At 44.6% G+C, this 19,481-nt stretch overlaps 1 protein-coding gene across 1 annotated transcript in view; it reads right to left on the bottom strand.

Annotated features, from left to right (window-relative positions):
* The window catches only part of LOC137892038 (disintegrin and metalloproteinase domain-containing protein 12), a 39,576-nt gene extending 20,545 nt beyond the window's left edge, over positions 1–19,031 (bottom strand). Inside the window, exons 1-11 of the mRNA XM_068736934.1 lie at positions 19,002–19,031; positions 16,406–16,511; positions 15,612–15,621; positions 15,460–15,510; positions 14,194–14,272; positions 9,503–9,579; positions 8,525–8,711; positions 2,670–2,735; positions 2,111–2,182; positions 1,313–1,482; positions 772–856 (exon numbers count right to left, since the gene is read on the bottom strand). Of these exons, the coding sequence (XP_068593035.1) occupies positions 772–856; positions 1,313–1,482; positions 2,111–2,182; positions 2,670–2,735; positions 8,525–8,711; positions 9,503–9,579; positions 14,194–14,272; positions 15,460–15,510; positions 15,612–15,621; positions 16,406–16,511; positions 19,002–19,031 (933 nt within the window). The remainder of the gene's footprint in view (positions 1–771; positions 857–1,312; positions 1,483–2,110; positions 2,183–2,669; positions 2,736–8,524; positions 8,712–9,502; positions 9,580–14,193; positions 14,273–15,459; positions 15,511–15,611; positions 15,622–16,405; positions 16,512–19,001) is intronic.
* Between the last annotated feature and the right edge of the window lie 450 nt (positions 19,032–19,481).

The following is a 19,481-nucleotide window of genomic DNA, read 5'->3' as shown; positions in this document are numbered from 1 at the left end:
TGTCACTGACCTGATGCATGTGCATATGTAGAGCTCTATCGCAATCGGCCAAGTTCCCTTTACCATCTGGGAGGACAAGAGTGAAGAACCATCTGGGGACTATAAAGCTGTAAACCTGACCACCAGCCAGCCAGACTACAAGACAAAACAGCCAATCAGGGACACGGAGTGTAAAATAATAGCATGACTTGCCCTAATGCGACATGGCGTTGAGCACATAGTGTAGGGTTGCAGCTCCGCGCCGGGTAATCATTTACGGCATGCCCCTGTGTTTTTCATTCAGGTGGGGGATACGCCGTACCCTCGAATTCACTCATTTGTTGCACCTCATTGGGAAGCAATAGTTTCCACTCGTGTAATCGATACACACTCTGATTTATCAGAGTGGAGGGCACTATGCATACCAGCTTGGCCTGCCTGGAAAACCCCAAATGATGTGTGTGTGTGTGTGTGTGTGTGTGTGTGTGTGTGTGTGTCCTGAAGTTAATACAACTTAATATCAACTCTGGAATCCTTAGCTCAACTCTTACACAAGAGACTCAGGGGAGAAATGTGAGAGTATTATGTCAGACTAGGAGGGATGGGGGGGGAGTCAGGCAAAGAACGAGGGGCAGGAGGGAGGGGAGATGATAAAATGAGTCCAGTCTCCTTTCTGGAAGGAAGTCAGAGACACCCCCCCCAAAAAAATGTATGCCTGTCGTACTCCTTTGGGATGGATCAAAGACAACTTTATCACGCGTAGATTCTTGCGGCACATAGGTTTTTACGTACCATGACGATTCCTCCCGACTGCTCCGCTGTGCACATGCTCATGATGGGTGCCATACCAATGGTGGTGCCCTGGAAATAGACCCCACTAAAGGGGTGAGAAAACAGAGGTCATCGCATCATTAGGCCGATTTCTCCACAGCGCTGCGTCAGCGACAAGGAAAGGTCCGGCTGCAGACATTCTCATATTGGTGTATGGAGGAACGAACGCTTTTGGCTTGCTTGTATTCTCTTTAAACCAGTCCCAATTGTCCTGCCCTTGCAAAATAGATCGCGGGAGAGGCGAGGAGAATGCTCATCCTCATACTCATCAACACTTCAACTGTCGATTTAAAGGTACCTGGGAGAGTTTTTGACCACTGGTGGCGCTGTAGAGCGGACGTTAAGAAGGTCCTCCGGGAGTTCTCAAAAGAAGAAGAACAACTCTACAACACTAAATACTACTAATACTACAAAACATCATATATAAAGCATGACTTTCAAATAGCGACATGGATAACGGAACACGACCATTACATGCGTGTGCTTTAAAAAGCAGAGCTACCTGATCAGCTGGGCGTTGTCATGAGGCTTCTGGGGCAGCAGCTTGACCTTCCTCCAGTCTAGGAACTCATGCAAGGTGGTGAAGGGGTCCTGGGTGATGGGGCACTTGTCCACATCACTCCACACCTCCAGGCCCACCAGGGCAACACGGATATTCAGAGCCCGGTAGAACTGAAAGTGGAGCGGAGAGAGAGAGAGAGAGAGAGAGAGAGAGAGAGAGAGAGAGAGAGACGTGTTTTCAGGTTAAGGGCGTATAATCTATAATAATCTAGCGTAATGTTCGGTTTCTTTATGTTGTATTTAGTGGCATCTGAGGGTGAGCCAGTGTTTGGTTTGTCCGTTCTGGGCTTCTGTAGAAACACGGCTCATTCTAGGGCTAATGAAAACACAACAATACACAAATGAAAACATAGTGATGAACATCATATTCCACGTCTGCCAATAAATCCCCCCAGAATCCTTCACACCGGTCCTTTAAAACAGAAATACTATTCAAACACTCGCTTACAAATGATGAGGGGCACTCAACATATCTTTAAACATTAATCAACATACGACTTCCCATATGAATAAATCATGTTTTGCAGCTTCTGTTTTATTAAACAGCCAACCACGGCACGTTTTTTTTTTTATCACAGCGTCTCTTCAAAACATTTCTCAGTCGAGTTATGGAATTGATCATCCATTCATAATCCAATCAGCCTCCGCTCGCAAGTCGGTTAATTCTCAGCAGGCTCGATGTGACCTCTAATAAATCGCACGCCCACACCCGCTCCCCCGCTGTTGATTTGATTGTTACCTTGTCCACGTAATTGGCGATCTCAGCCAGCCGCTGCTTGACCTTTTCCACGTCCTTGCCTTGCTTCTGAAACTGAACAACACAAGCAGGCGGAATAAAAGCAAGGAGAAAGGGAGGTGAGCAACCCTCCCGGAATGTTTATTTTCATCAAAGGCATTATTTGGGACAAATCAACACTGCGTCGGCTCTGGAAATGTTCTCGCTGGGTGTCGCTTTAATTCCACTGGCGCTTCTGCTGCAGTTGCTATCATCAAAGAGCTCCTCAGCGGAGCCTCTGCTAACGCGATAAACCTTCACCCACCTTGTCTTGTACCCTGCGTCTATCCACTTTCTGTGGCTCTGAAGCACGTTACGCTGACCTCATGTCAGCAAGAAACACTTTCTTCTCTTTGCCCTCTTTGAGATCTGAGTTTTTGAGATAATTCAGAGTGCACATGAGAGGCGGAGCCATCTTATCTGTGTCTCGAGGGGATTGAGGGGGCAGCTGAGCACGTGACCTCCGAGCCCCTTTCCTGTGGGATAGGGCAGCGGAGGGTGAAGAGGTCGAGGCGGTGCTTACCTCTCTGTTGTCAGCCACAATGATCAGCTCCACGTACTTCGTCGTAGTCTGGACGTGGCGTTTGTGCTGCGAGGGGTGGGTGAAAAGGGGGGCGGACAGGGAATAAAGCAATAAGGAGCAGCACAAATGCGAGCGCAAATAGAGAGTGGTAATGACAAAGTGATAAACCAAGAGATGAAGAGAAATGAGGAGGAGAGAGTAGAAGAAGAAGGACATTAGGAAGACACACTTAACCGCTGCTTTCTGGAAAGGGCAGCCTAAATTTAGTAAGTACGGCTTTTAACCTGAACTACGCTCTACACAAAAAGGCGGCAGAAGCGGCATCAGCACAAAGCAATCGGCTGCACTTCAAGTCCGACCCACTGAGAGCTGCTAAGGTCACACGTACCTGTGATAACACTCTCACAGGGACCAGGATATTAACTCATAAATCACCGGGGTTTTTTTTTTTTTTGGACGATGCTTCCTGCACGGTTGGCAGTGCACAGTGTGAAACACTACCCTCTGCTTTCTTTCCAATATTCAAAGAGCATGATGCTCAATGGTGATTTATGTGACATCTGCACAGTGACTCTACCGGCACACAGAGTGGAGTGTATGTCCAAAAAGAATCAAACTCAAACACTTAAGAACACAAATAACAGCCACGCAAGTGGATCAGTGAGGATGTACTCAAACGCTAACATGTTAGCATTTGGCAATGCAAACGTGCTGACAGTGCAAGTGTACTGTCGCTCTACACAACATCTCTGGGTTCTGTTATTCGCTCGCATGACTTCTCCTACCATTGTTATGCCGATGACACCCAGCTGGTCTTGTCATTTCCCCCGGTGACACCCAAGTGGAGACGCGCATCGCTGCGTGTTTGGCTGACATCTCGAAGTGGATGACGACACACCACCTCAAGCTCAACCTAGACAAAACTGAGCTACTGTTCCTCCCGGGGAAGGGTTGCCCGCACCGGGACCTGTCCATCACCATTGATGATACCGTGGTGACGCCAACTCGGACTGCGAGGAACCTGGGTGTGACCCTGGATGACCAACTGTCATTCTCGGCAAACATTTCATCCGTTACACGCTCCTGCAGATTCCTGCTCTACAACATCAGGAGGATTCGTCTCTTCCTGACTGACGAGACGGCGCAGGTTCTCATCCAGGCTCTTGTCATCTCCCGCCTGGACTACTGCAACTCTCTACTCGCCGGAGCCCCGGCGTCGGCCATCAGACCTCTGGAGCTTGTCCAGAAAGCTGCAGCTCGCCTGGTGTTCAATCGCCCCAAGTTCTCCCACACAACTTCCTTTCTCCGTTCTCTACACTGGCTACCTATAAGAGCTCGCATCCAGTTTAAGACTCTGGTGCTAGCCTACAGGGCAGTGAAAGGAACAGCTCCTTCCTATCTCCAGGCCATGGTCAAGCCTTACACCCCCGCCCGACCACTTCGCTCTGCTGCCTCGGGGCGATTAGTTGCCCCGTCGCTCAGAGGTCCTGGCGGCCGATCGACCCGGTCACGGCTGTTTTCTGTCCTGGCCCCACAGTGGTGGAATGAACTTCCCACTGACGTCAGGACAGCGGAGTCGCTGCCCATCTTTCGGCGCAGGCTGAAAACCCACCTCTTCAGGAAGTGCTACCCTGAGCCTTCCACTTAGCGCTTATTGTTTTCATACTAGCTTGTTGCACTTATTGTATTCGTACTACTAATAGCACTAACTGCTCTTCTTGTTTCTGCACTGTACTTTGGCTCTGAGTTATGCTCTGCTTCATGCTCTTAGATGCTTGTTTGGGAAAGGAAATGTACTTATGACTTCTGGTGACTAGTAGTTCTTTTGATTACCAATGTTGAATGCACTTATTGTAAGTCGCTTTGGATAAAAGCGTCTGCTAAATGACTGTAATGTAATGTAATGTAATGTGTAGTGTTTTTCATATGCACTACCATACATACGTGAGTGTTTGCACGCTCACGTTTGCTAATTAGCACTAAATTCAAAATAACAGCTTTAACAGAAATTTGCTTTTTCAGGCATGTGGTCATAAACCAAATGGTGGACAAATTAAGATTTTGACCTGATGATGGCGCTGGACGAATGAATGAATGAATGAATGAATGAATGTCTCAACCAACTAGCTATGAATATAGCATGGCTAAAATTATTATTGGAAACAATTGAAACAACGTATAGAGAAAATCGTAAAAAAAAAAGAAAAAAAGAGAGGAGACGACATTGTTTCTCTTCCAAAAAACAAGAGAAACACAACCTCTGATCACGGAGCAGATGCTGCTCTCGTGCTGTGTGTGGGCAGCAACTCACTCTCACCACGTGAGCTAGGGTCTGTCTCACCTGCACACACACACACACACACACACACACAGATATCCTATACTATCCTGCTGGCTAAGTGTTCTGCCTTCACACTATGGCCCACTTTCAACCTGAGCCTCTTTATCCGTGCTGGCCTGGCAGCCTGGATCCTCTCTGCTCTTATCTGCCTCCTCCATAGATAAGCCAGGATGGGCAAGTGTGCTCTCAATGCAGCCTATGGTGATTACCAAGTCTCTGGGAGGCCACTGGAAGGGAGACACACACACACACACACACACACACACACGAGCACAATGTTCAATCAACTCGGCAAAGAAGAGCGTCCCTGTTATGAATACGAGCCGACGAGTTAGAGGTTACGAGACACAACGCGTGTTTTCATTGTCACTACAAAACCGAATCTACCACTGGGAAACGAGAAACATCGGTTTCTGCATCCAATTCAGCCAATGTGTATAAAAGAGAAACTATCAATATATATATCGGCAAATATTTCCAACAACCCCCCCCAAACATTTAAAAATCCTCAACTTGCCACACAAATGGCAAAAAAGAACAAGAGTATTCTCCCTCTTGTTCCCTCAGTTCCTGCTCTACACACCACTTCTGCTTCAGTATCAGAGAACTGAGGTGAAGAAAGAGAATTGAAGAACAAAAGACCGGCTTACTGGAACTTTCAAGCGTATTGCCTCATTGCCTTCATTAAGCAAATGGAGCTGGCTCAGGTGTGGATGAAGATGGAAACCGTACAATGGAGCTTCGTGATTAGATTATCGTCACCGTCTACAGTTTAGGCTACAACCAGTCCGTTCAATCCATACGTATTAAAGTCCACTTCGGCAATGACCTTTACTGCCCCTGATATTCTTTCTTTTTTTAATCCATGAAAGACAAGACACTCACAAAATGCCATTACGTGTGTTCAGGTTCCGCAGGAACTCGTGTTGTTGTCGTGCAGTTCCTGTCAGCCAGCCATCATATCTCTCTCTCTCTCTCTCTCTCTCTCTCTCTCTCCTCCCTTTTCTCTCCCCCATCTCGCTCTCATCATCCAGAGGCACTCTGCCGACAAACGCGGCGTTATCTCTGGACCCCTCGAGCAAGGCACACATCGTAGCTTATCAAAGCAGCAGCAGCAGCAGCAGCAGCACACCTCGGCGCCCTCGTGTAACATGCGGAGGTGAGCTTGCTTGCACGCCACCAAGTGCAGCAAAAAATATATTCCCACTTTTTGTGGATCTTCTCTGTGCTGCTAACGAGACCTCTCGCTCCTCTTTTCTTTTCTTTTTTTTAAATATCCTTTGCTATATTATCTGTTTTCATGTTTTTAATCACCTGTGGGATTACCGTGTTGCGTCTCATGAATAAGAATTAGACCATATTTTTTTTTTTTTTTTTTACCCTGTCTGTTGGAAACTTTCACGGATTTCTTCACTTGTGCTGAATCCTCGCAGCCCTCTTAACACTGAAGACAAAGCTTGCCAGGAATAAAAATTTTTTTTTTTTTTAAAAAAGCGGCAGTAAAAACATCAGAAAAACCCCATGACTGCACGAATAACTAAAAAACGAACACTGTGAAGGGGCATTCTGTTTTGGCCAGCGGAGCCATATGTTTGGCCTGTGTCCCCAGAACACACTCAAAGTCAATATACCCTTAATGAAATGATTAAACAATTGCTACGATAAAAAATTAGCTTCAAGGAAATGGAAAGTACCTCACATTTATGCTGCATCACAATTATGGAATGTGTGCTTAGCCTCCTTGGGTCCTTGGACATCTGTTTCATCTTTTACACCACCTATCTGTGTGTGTGTGTGTGTGTGTGTGTCTCTTTCACGTCGACCTGATAAATCAGCCGTGTTTGGACACTCCTGCCATCCTTCACCAGTCAGATAGAGATCACTGGAGTCTGTGTTCTCCACTTATCGGGCCCTCGTCATCTTTAAAGCCCTATTCCCTTCGGAAGACAGATACTCCCTGCGTCCCTTGTGATTTATCCCTCAGCTCAGCGGGGCAGAAAGGAACTGAGTGCAGGGTGTGGGACAAGGGCGGGGTTTCTAAAACGCAATGTGTTTAATTCTTGATGGACGGGTCCTGCTGAAGGCATGACGTACAAGCCTGCATTCTGATGTCGCTTTAGGAGCAAATGGTGTCACTTAACGGCCCATGCACTTTCCGAAGGCGTTCATCAAGCTCGGCTCTCCATGCGAGCCGCATCGCTAATGGCCACTGTTAGATGAGATGGACGAAATGAGTGAATAATTCAACAAGTAGTAGCTTCTGAAATATATAACAGGCCACTTAACAATATCTACGTTGCAAAACTAGCTTTTTTTTTTAAAGAACGTTAGGATGAGAAATGTGTTTTTTTTTTTTTTTGTGCCGCCGGAATCCAAATACAAGCTACAAAAAGACATTTTTCACTGAAGCTGGTCGATGCGAGATTTTCCGCTTCACGTCCTTCTCAGAGCACAAGTGCGATTAAAACAGCAACTCAAAACATTTTGAGTGGCAAACACAAAGGGAAAAGCGGAATCAAAAGGGCTCCATTAGCTTTAAATGCGAGACTAAAAAACAAAACAATGGTGACTGAAAAAACATTCTTCAGCACGACTGTGAAGAGCAGCGAGGAAAGGGAGAGAGGTTGAAAGCCTGCATTTCTCCAGGCGATCCAATATTTTTTTAAAAAAGACGCAGACCTCACAGGATTTAAATAATACAAATAAATGGATTACAAATGGTTTACTGTGTAGACAATCCACAGGAAGTACGCATCATTTCATCACAAAGGAAATAGTATGCAAAGTCAACACAAAGAACACTTCAGCCTGTGGATTTGCAAAAAAAAAAATCTGGCGATACCTATCACGATACGAGGGCAACCATTTACCATATTGCAATATATTGCAATAATGTGAGCAAGTGCAATGCTTTTATAATCAGATTTTAGGATGTCATGCATAAAATATGTAACATAAAACATCTTAGCACTACGTTGTGTGCAATCAGAGCCACTGTCTGAATGTAAACTATTCATTAAAAGGAGTCTGCCGCCGTACTTAGGACACTGTGAAACAGCCCATAGGCACAGACAGGGTTAACACAATCGCCACTATTAGCTTCATCAATAGCTGTGAGGAACGTTTCATGAATGTATACTCAGGGTTTAGAAACACTGGGCTTATCAAAATACTTTGATCGCTTTGACCCGTTGAAGAGCTGGTGAGGTCAAAAGAGGCTGAACTTCTTATTTAAAATATCTATTTTTCTGTGCTTGAAGAACATTTGTTCTGAGAAGCAAACTTTGTTGCCGTGTTTAAAAAAAAAGAAAGACAGGGGGGGCGCCCCGGTGGGATCCTTTGAAGCATGTCATTCCCCACCTCTCCCACCCCTTGTTATCTCGACTCTCAACTTAGTAATGAAAGCATAAAATACAAAAGAAATACTTGGAAAAAAGAGAGGAGAAGAAGTTCTTGAAGATAGATACTCTCATTCAAATCACACCGTGAGTACAGACGGTTTAATGATCCTTACCCTTGTGCCGAAAGCCCCGAACGGACTGCCGTCTGCATGTTCAATGGGGTAGGATGTGTTGAAGTCGTGGCCACAGGTGCCAGAGGCAAAATGGAGGTGTTCAGCTGTGTAGATCCAGTGAGTCCCGTCGGAGTGATCGGCAGACGGTTCCAGTACGAAGGATTTGCCTTCGAGAGTTATGAAACCCCTGCAGAGAGAGAGAGAGAGAGAGAGAGAGAGAGAGAGGAAAGGTTAGACAACGTGCCTCGTCACATTCTATTCATTCTGTCAGAATTCAAATACCGGAATTGCACGGAAACATATGAGATGTGTATGCAGCGAATAAAGAATATGAATCTGACCTGGTTTCGTCTTTCTTAACTTTTTCTCATGTTTTCTTTCTTTTTTTTTTTTTTTTTAAAACAGTGGCCTCTGTGATTTAATAGTGAGTCTGGATAAAGTGTCAGATTCTCACAAACCTTGCGCAATATTCACAACCACATGAACTCGCACTAACCCCCCCCCCCTCCCTCCCCACTCCCTCCCTCCCCCCCTCCCCAAAAAAGCCCGAGCACTCTGCCAAACTCAAACCCAGAACAAATTGTCTCGGTGAGCCGGGCAAATGTGTAGCTGTCCGTCAAAAAGACTTCCGTGCATCACTTGTTGTTAGTGCAGACAAAATGAAATGAATTCATTACTTACTGAGGTCCGCTGACACGCCATTCCTCAGAGCAGAACTTACACTTGGCCTCGAGTCAGACTAGAAGGATAATTCTTGCTGCTTACATTTCGGATCTGACTTTCATAGCTTTGATGACGGTTTTTAATTGGGTTTGATGACATTGTGCTCAATTGATTGTAAAACCAGCCAAACAGTTCAGCCACATTATCTGAACCAATTTATTTTGGAGGTTGAGGCGAGAGTGAGCACCAGAGAGGGTCCCGCCAGTAATAATAATTCATATATTTGAAAATAAAAAAAGTGTCTGACACACTTACTTGATTCCAGCACAGGTACTGAGGCTGACGTCCGAGTCGACACGACCCTCCACCTCACCGTGGTAATAGCAGTTTGCCTGTGTGAGCACAGACGAAAAACATTTCAGTATTTAAAGTATTAAAGACACAAATTTAAAGCATTAAAGACACAAGTCCAACAACAGACGTCCCAGCTGATCGCTGTGAAATTTGAGCAAGTTAACTCTGCCATTCACGCTCATCACCACAGCTGGATGATGGCTGAGATCTGCATTCACAGGTTACCCAGCTTTCGCGGACCACCTGTCAAGCTGCGGCATTGAGCGACGAAAGCGAAATGAAGCCCGTGTTTATTGAACCGGGCCTGGCAGCGAGAGGGGCGGGGAGGAAGCGTCTGGTCTAGAGTGAAAACAGCCCTTCATGCTATAGTTAGACGGCCTCGCTCAGGTGAGGTCCAGCCAACGCGGCCCCACCGCACAAGGAAATGTGAGTTTTCCAGGCAGTAAATTTGAAAGTCCGGCTTCCTTCATCGTTGAGAGGCTGCTGATTTTGCACGTTCGGTGATTTTCAGTGAGTTTCTGGTGCTCTTGGTTGATCTTGCATCCCAGAACTTCTTCGCAATAAAACTATGATAATCTCACGTCTGACGCAAGCTAGTTTAAATTAGCATCACTAGACTTTCCTTCAGTCTTACCTCCCAAGTAAGCATTTATCTCCAATCTGGATCTAGTATTGAATCCACTAATTGAATCCTTAAGAAATCCCTTCAGATCTGCTCCAAAATGTAATGGCTTCCTCCTTGGCTCATGCTACAACCTTCCTCCAAATTACATAAAAATCATGCCATTAAAATTGTTTTTTTCCGTAATCCTGCTGACAAACAAAGCGAACAGAAAACTGAACACATGGCAGAGGTTCAGGTTCAGGTTTCGGAGTTTTTTTTGTAACTGCTCTTACCGGCGTCAATTCCAGCCACAGCAGCTAAGCAGCAGCTGTGTTCAGCCCAAAACGTTAGTGACTATCTGGTGGACATAGAGGAGCATTTAGCAGCAGCCCAAAAACAGAGCTAAACGAAGAACGATGACCGGACTTACAATCCGTTTTGCATTGGCAGAAACATGACTCATGAAACAGTGCTGGTGTTGCTCCATGTCTGCTGGATGTGTAATTAGGCAACCGTTTGCTGACACATCAGCCATAACGACTTTATTCAGCGGTAATACGTGTGTTCTGCTGCAACTGACAAAGAACAAAAGTTCATATTAAAAGAACAAAATGTGAATTGTTTTAGTCGTATTACATATTGAACGCCTGTTCATTTCGTTTCTGCTGTTTGTATCTGAGTTGATAAAGTATTTGATATGAGATTCGTGACATTTTAACAATTTGGAGCCACATTCAAAATATGATCATGTTTATATATGAATAATAAAAACAAACAGAACTGGGAAAAAAAAAAAATGCTTACAATCCTTGCAGCACTTACATTTCACCCGAAACGTATTTTGGCAAAAAGAAACAGTTGCGTAGCGTATAAATATACTTCTTTGGAGACAAGGTTAAATAATGGATAATGGAACCCGAACCTACTGCCCAAGACACACAACATCTTATTCAGAGGACATTCAAGAAGCCTTCGTGTGTCTGGCCACTTTCCACATCTCCACCTAGAGGTGCGCTGAAAGAGAACGATCCATTATGTCGAGGTAAAAAGGTGCAAAGAAAGGACAGCCCATTACATGAAATATGAAATTTTTGTGTAGCGAGGGAGGAGCGGGGCTGGATTTAGTGCGCTGAGTTAATGCTACCGCCTCATGTTTCTTTGATGAGATCATGACTGTGATGCATCGATATAGAGGATATGAATAGACTTTTTGTTTCCGAGGTTTCTGCGGAGAGAGGAATGAGAGAGGAAAGTGCTTACGTCTTCATATCTGGGATTGGAAAGATTAATAGCTAATACCCAGATTATAGTGGGAGGCGACCCTGGGTGTGAACATTACATTGTTTATGCTTTTATTATTCTAAGTTAACTCTCTAATACCCATGCTGGTGATTGATATTCCCAGTAGATGGCTTTTTGTTACGGCACATGGTGCTCATATTGCGTGTGGACGTTAGAGAGAAAGGGGGAGTACGTAAAAAAAAAAGAAAAACGGACGGAGGGAACCGAGGGAGGGCTGAGTCACGCTGAAGTCGCTTCCAGCAGCACCTCGTCTTTGACACACGACCGAACCCTCCGGATCCCTTGCCCAGATCACTATATCAGTCTCCTCCTGCCGACGGGACAAATAACTTAACTAGGGATCAGTCTCAAAAAAAGATCTGTCCGTTTCCAGTAAAAGAAGATCCTCCCATGAAGGGCTGGCTGTGGTCATGACAGAGGAATGAGAGGAGGGATGGAGGTTGAAAGGTTACAGTGATCCTTTGGTCCATGCGTTCAAGTTTTCATCCACCAGTCCACGGAGTGCAGAAGGGTTTATTCAGAGGGCTGCAGCTATCACTTGTTTCAGTATCCTACAGATCACTCCATCGATTAATGGCATAAAAAATACTTAAATATACAAAAGAGAGAATAAGACTGAACTCATTGGTTTCCTTTTTAGAAAAATCTACATTTTTATTGATTAAATTCCAGAACTAAACCAATTTTGTTTATTTAAGTGCAACGTCATACTCCAGGTTTCAAGGCTCCAGACCAACTCTTTTCACCACTTTCCCCGAAACCTTCCCCAAATGTAATTTCAAGTTTCCTGGAATAAGTGTTATTCTTTTACCCCGTTATTGGCATCTATAGTGGCGATTTGCATAAAAACGCACAATTCAAATTATTAAGAAGTACATTTCTGCATTCTTAAGTAAATATTTGATTTGATTAAAGAATATCTTGTCATTATTAGTTTTAATTTGATGTTATATAAGCTGCTTATAGCTACTGTTTGAAGTTAAAAATCCTTTTTTATATTGCTGTGTAAGTAAAGATCTCAAACAACTGGATTTATTTAAGTTTCTTTTGCGAAAAACTACATCTTACACATCATAATAACGTTATAATTTACCTTAGCCCAATTGTCATTTTTACTGAATAGAGCTTGAACGCATCGTAATGTAACTCAATGCGACCTCTGTTTGCACTAGCTCTGTTATTTAGCCAATCATGGAGTGATTCCTCCATTTTACATCATTTTCATTTGAATATTTTTAGCTGTTTATCAAACAAAAACAAGCTGAAGGCTCTGGGAGACTCCTCAAACATTCTAGAGACTTCAATAAATCAATTCATCTTCATGAAAACAACCAGACGCAGAAGCCCTAAAACCCATCACCCGTCAGTCATCTTACCGCGAGTCACGGCCATCAGGCCTCTCCGTGTCTCGGAGTCCATCCTGAGCTGACCCGATACGACTCCTGCATTGTCTCTCTGCTTTGGAATGGCAGCAATTTGGACGATGCTGACCGAGCCCAGCCAATGATGGGCCAGCTCTGGACTAGCGGCATGTCTCAAGAGGAAAATATTGTTAAATTCACTGCGTGGGCTGGCCATTATTGAATTATATTAATCTCCTCTTTTATGGATTTCAGCATAAGTAGGCCAGGCATTTAGTACACAGACCTCACAGGATGTCTATTATTATGCTTTCCGGGTATCTGAACATAAATTAGACGTTTAATTGCTTTCCGAACTGCGGATGATCAAATCACTGAAATCAAGCAAGCAGGTGGAGGCTTTGAGGCAGACTGAACTGTTTCACCCGGTGCATCATACTCAGTGCAGTAAACACTCAGACCTTCCTTATAGTCTTGCTGTTTCTAAGGAATAAAAAAAAAAATCCTTCAATAAAGGGATATTTATGGATCCATGGAAGATGTTTTCAAAGACCCATTATATTTAAAAGCAGAACATATTTTGCTCTGGCAAATAAATAAATAAGCTTAATGAAGATGAGAAATATTAATCACAACACTGGAGCACATCACAAAAAGACCAAATCCTAACCTTGCATGGTTGGAAAACACTCGAGTATAATCGAGTTTAATGAAGTAATTAACTCATAAACTGCAAAAAAAAAAGAAGATATGTTTGTAAGTTATGAAGTAAACAAAACCACAACATTAAAGACCCTGAGTCAAAATGAGTGAATATTTATTTGAGAGACTTAACAGATGTACTTTTGATAAAGGTACAATCTTAATTTAACAAGAACAAGGCTCATGAATGGGACTAAAGGCGCTGAATATTTAGTGTGACGTCTGAAGTGCACTTAGATGATCACCAGTTTAATATTTTCTTGCAGACCCGTGTTGCAAGCCATTGTTTGGGACGGTCTGAAATTCACCCATTATAAAAAAAAAAGACTTGAGCCGTTCCCTGAAACCGAGTCTGTTCTGTGACCTGTGTCCGCCCTTTATTTCATCAAAAGTACATCTGCTGGCAAATAGCAAAAAATGGGCCCACTCACCTATACAGGATCCTTTATGTGCAAGATTACCCGCTTCTAAGCGGTTTTAAAAGTGGGCCTAACTGCGACGTCACCTGACCCAGTTGGGTCAATAGATGACATCGAGCAAGAAGAGCACAATGAAGCAGAACCCGCCAACAAAGAAGGGTTCCACAGAAGCCCGACATCCCTGAGAGCTGCTGGGTGGGTGATGAAGAATGGCGTCAGCCTTAATAATACCCAAAAAAAATAAATAAAAGGTTGTTAACATACCGTGAAGTTGTGAGAGCCTGTGACCGCAATTCCATCTTCCAGGTAATGGGTTTCTATATAGTTACTTGCAAACAGCCCCCTAGAAAGAATAAGACAAAGACAACAAACGCTCAGAAGTGACCCTAAAGGGGCTTCATCCTGAAAAATCAATCACAGTGTCTTAAGCCAGACTTGCATGGAAGATAAACAGTGTGATGGGATTTAAACTGTAACCGTGCTTTAGAAGAGTATACACTGAATTGAGCAGCTGCAGGCATCGAGACAGAAGGCTGGTGTGACGTTTTCTATTACAGTCACTTTCACACCACATGCATGCACCATGAAGAAACATTCAATATCAATCCATAACTCATTCTATGTGATACGGTAGAACAGTAATTAGCTTATGCACATTGCAGACGATGGCAAGTGATGAGCAGATGGACGTAATAGTGAGATCTGATAAAAAAAAAGTTTAAAAAAAAGGGAATGAGGAGATTTTGTTGACAGGAAAACAGTGAAGAAATCAATAACACTATGAAGGGATTCTCTGAGGTGACCGAATGATTTTGCAGTTTTTATCTAGAAAGCTCAATAAATCAAGTGAACCTCTGCTGCAGGCAAACTCCTTCTTCTTCTTATACGTGAGAATTGATGAAAGAGCAGCATATAGTTCAGGGGTTTCAACCATGTTAGGCTGGAAGGATGACCACAATACCTTGTTAATGTCGGACCTTCTGCCTACTTATGCATCTCCATCAGAGCAAACTCTTGGTTTCACAATTACTGCTTTTTTTACTGCCCTACTACAATGATGGCTGCCCTTACCGAGGTTACTGGACACTCGTGAAGGGAAGGACACTGTCCATGTATTGTACATGAAGCGAGTGCATGTACAGTATTACACTACGGGACGCCAGCAGATGGCTGGCTTGTGCTAATCCACAGCAGAGGAACAAACCTCAGCAGGCAGCTGGATTCTCTTACTGACCTCACTGCTGACAACCCAGCTGGGAGTGTCAGCTGTAACAACCTGGGGAGGGGGGTTATTTTGTTTGGGAGCTGTCAGCATGAGACACAATGCTTCTCCGCCCTCTACTCCTCTGCTGAGCCAAAGAGCTGGTAATAATCATTGGATCAAAGCGAGGCCAAGGAGTAGAGAAAGCCAAATAAAATGATGTGTTTCTTCAGTCTTAATTAGGTCTGCGTTCTCGGTCGGATGCACAACCTCAACATCTGCCCACAACAGACAGTCCAGTGTGGTGACTGTGTATGTGTCAGCCTCACTGCATGCCTTTAACACCCTGGGAGAGTGTGGGTATAACATAACCCATGTGTCTGCAACATGGAACCAAGAAACCACACCTTAGTGGGTCTGCAACATGGAACCAAGAAACCACACCTTAGTGGGTCTGCAACATGGAACCAAGAAACCACACCTTAGTGGGTCTGCAACATGGAACCAAGAAACCACACCTTAGTGGGTCTGCAACATGGAACCAAGAAACCACACCTTAGTGGGTCTGCAACATGGAACCAAGAAACCACACCTTAGTGGGTCTGCAACATGGAACCAAGAAACACACCTTAGTGGTTGCCATGTCTGTGTCAAACAGATAACTGATCTAGTCATCAATGGACCAACAATAGTAAATGACATGTCAGCAGTGAGAGATTTCTTGCTACACGACCATTCTTTGGTTGGTAAATTTAATTTCCTACCTTAGCAATCCACTGAAATTGCAACTGACTCGGCTTGTCATTAGCATTCCTGGGCTGCTAACTCATACGGTTACGAGTTTCATAGCATGGGAGTGTTTCCTGGAAACAGCAGTTCACCCTTGTGCATAAAGAGGAAAGTATGTCCCCCGCTGCGGATTAGGAATAAATCTTTTAATAATCAGCATGAACAGAAAATAGAAAACCTATTCCAATGCTCATGTGGGTACCTGGCTATTGTTAAAAGAAAGAATTGATAGAGCATGAGAAAACACCAAATCAGAGTTGCATTCTGCACTACACACATAAAAAAACACCAGCAGCACCTGTAGGTTCAACTCAGCCCAGACGAAACTATCAACTGCCAGCAACCTGCACCATATTTCCAATTCCACAAGCTGCAAGGCAGCAGCAGCAGCGCAATGTCTATCAATCAGTGGGAGGTTAATGAGGTGTTGGGGAAGGGAGGGGATGGGTAGGGTCGCGCCCCCCCCTCCCATTTAAAATGCATTACCCGCGGGACGGGCCTCCTGCAGGGCTCCGTCTGACTGACAGGGAGTCCGCTTCGAGGAGAGGCACCGAGAGTCAACGCCACAGAGCCTGTCCCGATTGCAGGCGGCCTGACACCCCAAACAACCACAAAAAAACAAAAAACAGAACGACTGCAAGTGTGACACAACAGGAGGTAAAAAAAAAATCTCTGAGATTTGTTCTACTGCTGCGTGAACTCGTCATAAAACTTTGAACGAGAAATATTTGGTAACTTCTCTGCATCTCTTAGACGGGCACAATATAATTACAGGCGTGTTTATGTCTTGTCATGCTGTCTCCAGGCTGAAAAAGACAAAATAACTTTTTTGAAAGAAAATACATTAGGTAGGGGGAAAGTGTCAGATTTGTCAGTACGTTTGACAACGCAGACAGAAAAGACAATGAAGTCACTTCAAGCTAATCCTGAATGCCAGCGACTAAAACGCCACCTCTGTTCTTCCCGCATTCAATTTTCATATTGTTTCTTCTGTATCTCTGTTCAACATTGTCAGCCTCTTCTGTCTGTCTGTCTTTGTACGGGGAAATAACACCGGGATTTACTCGGCCGGCCTTATCTAAATGGAATATATTCACACGCAGAAATGAACGTCGAGGGCTTACTATTCAAACACCGTTGTGAACGTTCTAATTGAGAAAATACAACTGCGCCCGACCTCGGGACGAACTCCATTATTCTTTTACATGTGCTCTTGATTGCTAGTGTTTGCTCTGCTTTCATATTAGTAAAGCTAATGTTGCGGTGCGTGAGATATGCTAATTGCAACAGGCTTGATGAATTGGAATTAATGCTTCATCAATCAACAGCAAATGGGAGGTCTCATTTGTAGGTGAGTGCTGCGTACGACCTAGAAAGAAAGGTCCTTTGCAGCACGCCAACAGCTTTTACATGCTAATGTCTACATGCTAATGTGTCCAATTATAACGACAAGACGATTGTGCACCTCGTCATCTGCGTCTGGGACCGGGGGCTTTGTGATGCGATTGCTGCAATAACGAAACACCGAAGCGTGCAGACATATTGAGAGCTGAAGAACGAAGTCACGTCTAGGCTCGTAAAGACACGTTCTCAAAGGGGGGGGGGGGGGGGGGCAGGTTTATACAGCTCGGGACACTTTTAAACAAATCTCAGAGGAACAACAAAACGCCGAATTGATGATGTGACAGGCCAGGAGGAGAAGGGAAAACTTTATGGCGAGAAAGACGGCGTTTTCCCGCAAAAAACAGCTTTGCCCATGCTGTCGGAATCATGGATCTGTTCTATTTGTCGGAGTATAAAGTAGCATATTTTTCAGTCGGTAGTCACAAATGGGTTTTCAACTTCACGCTCCGCAGGACTCTCCCTTTTTCCTCTTGATAAGGTATCCAACCAGGCTGTAAGTATAACTAAGCAAAGAAAAGGTTAGCGCTGACACAATCGGCGACGATAATGGAAGTATTACAGGTACATTAACTTCCATTTCTGGAGTACAGTGAAGTAAAGTGAATATCCTTAATTGACTTGCTACGACCACTGCATTGACACCACGGCCGTCATTACCATTGTTGAAATACAAGGTGGATCGATGTGCAGCGATTTCCCCAGTCACGGTCTCCGATATGTCTCATTAAACTCAGACAACCTAATCAGGGACTTCTGGGACAAATCCTGCAGTTAACTATGATAAATGAGAAGCTGGGCATTAGGCCTCTCGAGGGCAAGTAGCTACTCTTGCACTCGTATGCTCCGCTCTGTAATGGAAACTTATTTAGAACATATGTCTATACAAACATTTAGAGCGGATGAACTCATCATCAAAGAAGTACCTTCTATTGTGCAACCTAATCTAGGAGCTCCAATTAGTACGTTGCATTTAATCGGAGAGACCCGTGAGGCAATGTGGTAGCAATAATGTCCCTTTTGCTTTTATGTGGCGAGTGGCAAGAACCCAGCTCCGTGTGGAAAAAGAGGGAGCATGTGCATGAAAACCTACAACAGTGCAAACCCCCCCCCCCCCCCTCCAGGCCAAAAAAACCTTGTCTCAAGTCTTAGTAACATTCTTTTTCCAGGCGCGAGGGAAGAGGGCCAGTCTCCCTGGCTGTGATCTGTCTGACATCAGGCAGTGTTGCAGGCCAGTGCCAAGTAGAGCAGAGAAGCAGAATTCCCCCTGCTTACCCTGAGCTCAATGCAACTCCCAGTCTTCACCAAGCATGTCATGAACAGAGCCGTTAGAGCATGCCAGCCAATGATTTCTGCTCTAGGAGGAGGGAGGAAGAGGGGGTGGTGGGGAGCAAGCAGAAAAAGTCAAGGCAGACGGTTTTGACTTTATTCGCATCGGCTGCCATGTTCGGTAGCGAGCTAACTCGCAGCTCGGTGGCGCCTCTGGCTCCAAGACCGGCGCTGCACGACCAAAAAGTTGCTCCTCACAGAAAGCAGGTTGGTCTTCATCCCCGGGTTTCATCTTATCATAACAGCCTCATTATGATTCTTTACCCCCCACGCGTGGTTAATTGGTCAGCGCGATGGTCAAACAGAATAGCCGTTAGCAGCAGTGGCACGTAATTATTGCAGCGACTGTCACCTGGAGATCGATGCGGTTACGCCCAAGCATGCCCCCGTGAAATCAATAAAGTGTCATCTCTGTGCAATGTCTGCGTGATGGATGACTCCACAGGATCCCAATTAGAGCGACTGCATGATGAATATCCACCCCGACAATGGATAAGATAATTGGAATTAGGACAGAATCCCACACCGATCTCTGATGAAGTGTGAGGATAACGATGCAGTATTTACTGAGCTACACAGGTGTGTTAGTCACAAAAAGTACATCCGAGTCAGTCCACCAATCAAAAGGTCAGCTGTCGTATATTTTAAAATAAAACCGACTCGTATAAAAGTACCTCATATTCCGTAACTTGTATCATTCGCTACTACAACAACAACTATGCAGCCAAAAAGGCCGAGTGTGTACATAAAGGAAGACGGCGTGATCAGTGGGCCGAGAAAGAGAGAAAGCCCAGAGGAACCAGAGAGGAGCTGTTAGCAGCCCCACACAGCT

Source organism: Cebidichthys violaceus, unplaced genomic scaffold (genome assembly GCF_023349555.1).
Source record: "Cebidichthys violaceus isolate CVI_PGR_0920_01 unplaced genomic scaffold, fCebVio1.0.p SCAF_74, whole genome shotgun sequence".
NCBI classification, from domain to species: domain Eukaryota; kingdom Metazoa; phylum Chordata; class Actinopteri; order Perciformes; family Stichaeidae; genus Cebidichthys; species Cebidichthys violaceus.
This window is presented reverse-complemented; position numbering and strand designations above follow the sequence as displayed.